This window comes from Fulmarus glacialis, unplaced genomic scaffold (genome assembly GCF_000690835.1).
Source record: "Fulmarus glacialis isolate BGI_N327 unplaced genomic scaffold, ASM69083v1 scaffold10464, whole genome shotgun sequence".
In the NCBI taxonomy this organism is placed as follows: domain Eukaryota; kingdom Metazoa; phylum Chordata; class Aves; order Procellariiformes; family Procellariidae; genus Fulmarus; species Fulmarus glacialis.
Window position 1 is genome coordinate 3,081 of NW_009208953.1, and position 6,590 is coordinate 9,670.

General features: G+C 34.3%; 1 protein-coding gene across 1 annotated transcript in view; it reads right to left on the minus strand.

Annotated features, from left to right (window-relative positions):
* Positions 1 to 353: 353 nt before the first annotated feature.
* Positions 354 to 6,590, minus strand: part of LOC104076000 (vacuolar protein sorting-associated protein 13B-like) — a gene marked incomplete at its 3' end in the record, with an annotated part of 62,886 nt that continues 56,649 nt past the window's right edge. The window contains exons 6-7 of the mRNA XM_009576691.1: positions 5,348 to 5,568; positions 354 to 560 (exon numbers count right to left, since the gene is read on the minus strand). Coding sequence (XP_009574986.1) covers positions 354 to 560; positions 5,348 to 5,568 — 428 coding nt within the window. The remainder of the gene's footprint in view (positions 561 to 5,347; positions 5,569 to 6,590) is intronic.

Genomic DNA, 6,590 nt, shown 5'->3' on the forward strand with positions numbered 1-6,590 from the left:
CCAAACACCAGTTACTATTCTAATAATTCTGGACTTCAAAAATGCCTTATGCTTCTTGACCTGAAAACACTAACCATAATTTTCTGACAAGAGTTAATATTAATTCATTTCAAAGAGAAACAATCCAGATAAATAATAAACATAGGAGCAATACAGCAATTTTTTTTTTTTCCCCCTCCTTCCTCTTGTTCCACCAAACTGAGTAAGGAAGTATTCTTCATTAGTTTATTGGGGCAAAGCTGCTTTCCATAGGGACACTACTGCTCTTTCTGATCCTTCTGATTCTTACTTGACTGCGCACCACACCTTGCAAGTCAGAACTCACACGACACATTTCTTTTAAGAAAGCCTACCTCTGTAGTGGTCCCAATGTCAGCAGATGGGCTGTATGTACTCGTATCTGGTGGAGCGGTACCAACACTACTTTTAACTGGAGAGCTAGGAGGAGCAGGTCCTGTCATGGTTTCAGTATAGACAGAAGATTGATATAGAATTCCTTTCCTCTGAATTTTATTCCAAACTTTACTTGTGATCTCAGCCAGTTCATACAGAAGCTGCACCTAAAAGAAAAAAAAAAAAACTTTTTTAAGATGAAGCTTTCCTTAATGAGGTGACGGAAAATCATCGAAGTCCTCCACTGAGACTTAGAATGTAGTAGAACTGAACTTCTCACCATTTATAATGTTCTGATAAGCAACTACATTGCAATTAAAATAATTAACACCAGTTACAGTACAGCGATTTTGATAAAAATAATCTGTGCTTTGTCTAAACATATAATATGTAGCTCATAAAAACATAACCAATAACATGGTCTTGTGAAACTTTCACTAATACCAATTTTAACAATTAAACAAAGGTAATTTTTGGTATATTTCATATGTATAGATACTGCCTCTAGAAAAAGATAGAAACTTTATGAAATATTAACAATGCAAAAATTATTCATTTAAATGGTATTAAAATAATGATCCCACGCAGCACATGAGGCTGTTCCATGGTTTAGGAAGAATATCCACTATCAAACTCAATAGTCTCCTGGCATACGTCATTCCAATATTCAGAAACACACTGTTTAACTTGCATATTGTTTGACTCAGTTCTAAGATATTTACACAAGTTTTTGTAAATAAGCATTAATCACGGAATTTGTATGACAACATATTGCAATATACTGTATAAAACAAACTCAGAGAAAACTGCAAACAATATATAAGCAGATCCACAGCTGGATACCATACCCAACTTGCCATTATAAAAAATGGAAATTCTCATATTTATAAGAACTTTAAGCCTCAGGACACATCTACTCTATGAAGCTGGCTTCTCATGTGGGCAGAACAGATGCAGAAAAACACTGTTGTCAATCTACATTTGATATAAAACAGTACTTGATTTTGTGCGTGAGAGTGTGTGATGAAGTTTCAAAGTATATGCTACAGTCCCTTCTTAAGAGGTGAAGTGCTGGAATTTTATAAAAACCTTCTTAATTAATCTTAGATTTTCTTTTGAAGTTTCAAGGCTTACACTGAGCAGGTCATATACTCTTTTGACAGAATTTTTCCTTAAAGGAGATAAACTTCTCAGTACATTTTTTGTCTTCATATACAGAGCAATCTACAAACAAACAATAACTCTGGCTGTGGCAAAAAGTTCTTTTAGTTATGCTTTAAAACATTTTGTGTCTGTAGCACTCTGATATGCACTGGTAGCCTTTAAATTACTAATTACAAATTTCTCAGTTCCTGAGTCTTTTCCATATAACACAGGAAGATCAACTAATAATGTCCATCTGATTGATTGAGTAATACAACATTAACTGGTGTTGACACTTTGCTGGCAAAAGAGTCTCTAGAAAACTAATAGGATACAGGCACATATTCAAATCACACATGCTTGCAACCTCCCCTCCCTCAAAATATTTTTTGGTCAAGAAACCAAAGGATAATTTAAGTTATACTTGTCTTAATGAAGCAGGGCTTTCAGAAATTTAATTATGCTACTGTTCGTAAAGGCACAAAATAACGCAAAAGAAGGAACGATGCAACTTCTGTGTTTACATACATGCTCATACACAAGGTAAAGAGGTTTGTCATCAACTAATCCAACACTGAAGAGTTTAAATCTTATTGGGGTTGCAACAGTCATAATCATTAAAGCTAATAATTACTTACGATATCGGGGAAATTTTTAAAAATTGCTCAGACTAGAATCTTTGGAGCCACTCTGAAACAGTGGCTATTTCAGACAGCAGTAGCCATCTCTCTGAACATCGCCAGCAACCAGACAGCCAAGTAGTATGATCCTAATACTCTACCCTGATCTGAAACCAGAGACAAAACAACAAGTTCACCAAGAAAAAAGGCACACTTTCGTTAGAGGGAGATGATTTTCATGGAAATATGTTAAAAAGTAGAAAATACCAAAAAGCCTTACAACAAAACCTCATTAAAGCAAAAAAGAAGGTATGTGTCTATATGTAAATAAAATTTAAAAACTTCAGATAAAGAGCTGGTTATGTCTTTGATTATTTTTAATATACTTAATTTTATTCCATTGGTTGTTACTCATTAAAATGGAAGGATTTCTACTTCTCTTGTTGGTTGCACCTTTTCAAGTCAGTAGTCCTAATATATTGAAAATCCATTTCTGATTATATTAGAAGAACTAATGTAAGTGTAAAGCCTCTCTCTTTATAGGTATTTTTAAGCATAACAGTTAATACAGAATAATTATTTTTAGTACACTCTATTCAAAAGAAGAAAAATGGTATGGCAAAAATAGGAATAACTCTGCCAGTGTTTGTTAAGAAAAGTTTCACTCTCTCATGGCTTCCACTCCCTCCCCAGCAAAACCACACATAACTTGGTAAGACCCCACTGACTACTTGGTGAAATCTGTAAAGTTCAGTATGTTACAGCATTTTATAGTTAAAAAATAACACGTTACTACAAAATTGAAAACTACAACAAAAGGCAATATCCTGGCAATTTTGCACTCTGGAAGTATCTACTGACTTTAAAGGGATACAGCCATCAGAACATGGCTTCATATTAAATCATAATAGTCATACAGTAAAATACTTCACCTTTGCTACCATTTAACAAATTCATTAAGTATCACCTACTTTAAGGCTGTCATCTATAGACAATATACAGCCCATCATTCTAAAGAATCAAATTTCATAGTTACTCTACTGTGAATTTATAACTACCAAATGCTGTTTATGTAATTGTATTTTTCATCTTTTGTTCTTGAACATCTGGTTAAAGAAGACTGATAGGTTTTTTTTTCCCCTTTTGCATAAGTAAAGCAGAAAGGCCGATGTAAGGGACAAAGTACAGCTCAAGAACCTTCACTAAACTCAAATAATTTGTCCTTTTGGTCATTGTAATACTTCAGTAAATGAATAACATCACAGTGTAGAAGGACATCCTTTAAGACAACAATATTGGTCTGATATTCCACTGTACAACTTCATTTTAACATTTCACTATACTCATAATATGATTTACATAGAGTTTACAATTTAAAATTTTTAGTGCAATATTTTCTTACAGTTTGCAAAACAAATTATTTGATCACACTTTGTCAGGAAAGCTTGAGAATGTGTTTTACTTACTCCATTTTTCTTTTTAATTTGCAACTCAACTTTAGATAAGGCTTCCACTTATAACAATGCCATTCCGCTTATACATTAATACTATTAATGTATTACATATATTAACCATGAGTAATACATTTGGAGATTAAAAAAAAAAAAAAAAAATCAGAGTTGATCAGACAATTTGCTGGAATTTCACTGAGAGTGTACCAATCAAATGTAGCAAACTACTTTGCTACATGAACATCTCAAAATATTTACCAATTCTCTGAATAGTTGCAATATCAAGATGAATTTTTACACTTCTATGAAAATTAATACAGAATAAGGCAGGTTTCCATAAGCTGTGAAATTATCGCATATGAATTCATTAAACGTTACGGAAATACCACAAAGTTGCAAAGTAAAGCTTTCAGAAGTCTTTAAATATAAAATATAAAATGGTCAACAAAATCATAATTTTGTCCTTTCCCATTTATAACACAGTGACAACCCTTTATATATGCAAATACACCTGTCAAACAGCTTTACAAGTCTGAGTAGACCTTGTTGAGGCTGCTTAATTTTAAATTTTAATTTGCCATGTCCAGTGCGCAATCTTACTGTACGAACACTCTTCCTAGTGAGTGTGAGCCCATCCAATACAGAAGACAATGGCATACAGCAAACGAGTCAGAAATAACTTGGATGGAAAGCAGTGAATGGGGCAGGAGACCACACATTGAGGATAAAATAAAAACGTAGTTTAAAACACTTGTTTCATTCATAGAATGTAGAATGAGGCAAGGGAAAAATTGCATGCGACTGAGAAACATATTGTAATGAGTACACACAAGGGATAACATTAAAATTACACCAGCCACCTTAGCTTTAGTATTCCCAGACTTAGGTCCATAAATCTTTACAAACGTGATGTGCTATCAGATCAAAATTATAATACTCTCTGTTCTTTCCCTTTTTTTCTATTAAATGAACCAATAAGCAGTCCATTTTGTCCTTTGAAAAAATCTTAACATATGCCTAAAACTTCAGAGCAGACAGCATATGAATGCAGAGCCCTACTCAGACCTCAACAGATTTGCAGTTTCCAACAACAAGAGTGTTCTCTCCAGGACCACTGGAAATGTTGCAACTATCAGGAAAGTGTTATTCAAGTTGCAGTAAAGATTACTCAAAATTTTGCATAGAAAACCTACTCTATTTGGAACTACAGCAAACTTGATCCAGGTCAGTAAAATACAGGGTGCACTTTCTGAAAGTCAACAGGCAATATCTTTGCCTTTTAATAAACATAAATGAGAGGGTAACTTTTGTTTACACACATTCATCTGGATTTTTTTTACCTTTAATAAAGGATACCATTGTTTGCCTAAAAAACATCTGAAGTTTCAAGAAATGTTAGTTCTATGAAAATATGGTAAAAAATTACATTAAACCACTTCAATATATGAATCCATAGTGACAGCAGAACAGCACTATAGCATTTAATGGTACATCTGCAATTCATTTCACTCCATCAGCCAAAAGATGCATTTTTACTGTAGCTATTACATTTTGAGAAGAGTTTAAATTACAAAACTTGAGAGAGCTTCAAAGCAAATCTTAATCTAAGCACCTTGATCTTGATGGCCCAGTTAAAAAAAAATTAAGATAGAAGAGACCCTCTTCAACAAAATGCAGAACAATTGTACTTAAATCGAGTTATTTTTAATTTCCTTTCATAAATCAATTAAACGTACCAACCTGGGGGTTGGAGCATTTTATTTCAAGGGACTCAAGGTCGACATGGAGGCAGACAACAAATGAGTGTCTGGCTTCTGGCCCCGAAGCAAGCAGTTTCTGTGAAGTAACAGCTAAAGTAGAAGTACAGCCCATTGGTTCCACTAAATTAAGTGTCATCTGTTGTCCAAGAAGAGTATATATACTGAAATGATGCAGACTAATAGTCCATGGAAAAGCATCACCTAATGATTAAAAGGAAGGGAAAACAGTTAAATAATTGCATAATAAAACCTAGGCTATTATTTTCTCAAAACTCAGTAAAGGCCTCATCCTAGCCCCCCTCAGAAGTTAGCAAGTGCAATCAACAATCATTAAATTGACCCCAATCTCTCACAAATATAATTCAACCATCAATTCCATTCTATACCTCAAAATCTAAGCAAGAGCAATAAATTTTTTACAACTTTAAAAAAATTGAAATCCATTGGGAATTTTAACTCCAAACTGTGAACAAACGTGTACAATGTAGTCTTTAAAGAACATTCTTTTTGCTTTATATGATTTTCCTCAAACTGAGGAGTATCCTGAAACCACTCCCCATTTATTTCAGCATATGGATGGCGGGGGCAGTTCCTTACATTATATACTTACATGTGTTTACAGGTTTTAATACTAAAAAGGAGAATTTTCTTCCAAAAATTTACAGCTTGCATCTCAACAGAGTGGTGCCACAGAGTAAAACCTATCCCAATGCACTGCTCAGGTAAGTGAGACCTTGATCACAGTGCAGCTCTTTCCACTGCTTCCATTTAACTTCCTAGGAACAGAATAGTGATGGATTTTGTAAAAACAAATTACTATAGACATACACTGAGCACTTCATTTGTTATGTTTAGGAGGGAGTCTACCCAGAGAAGTGCCTGGCAGCCTACCATGAATCATTATCAAGAATAATCAGTGAGGGAATTGACAGTGTCCAGCTGAACAACAAAATGGCTGCAACTTTGGTACAATCTGTTTTCTTTAGATTATCAATAGATAGGAAAGAAAAGGAAAAGCTTCCAAAGCAGGACCACAGAGAGAATCATTTGGGTACATCTTTAAAAGGCCAACAGAAACTCTTTTTAGTGAGAGAAAACCTACAACAGCTCTACTAGCTAGAGTTGAAAGGAACTGGGAACACAGACTACAGAAACTGAAGCAGAACCCCTGTGGTGGGTTTGACCTTGGCTGGCCATGAGGTGCCCACCAAGCCGCTCTATCA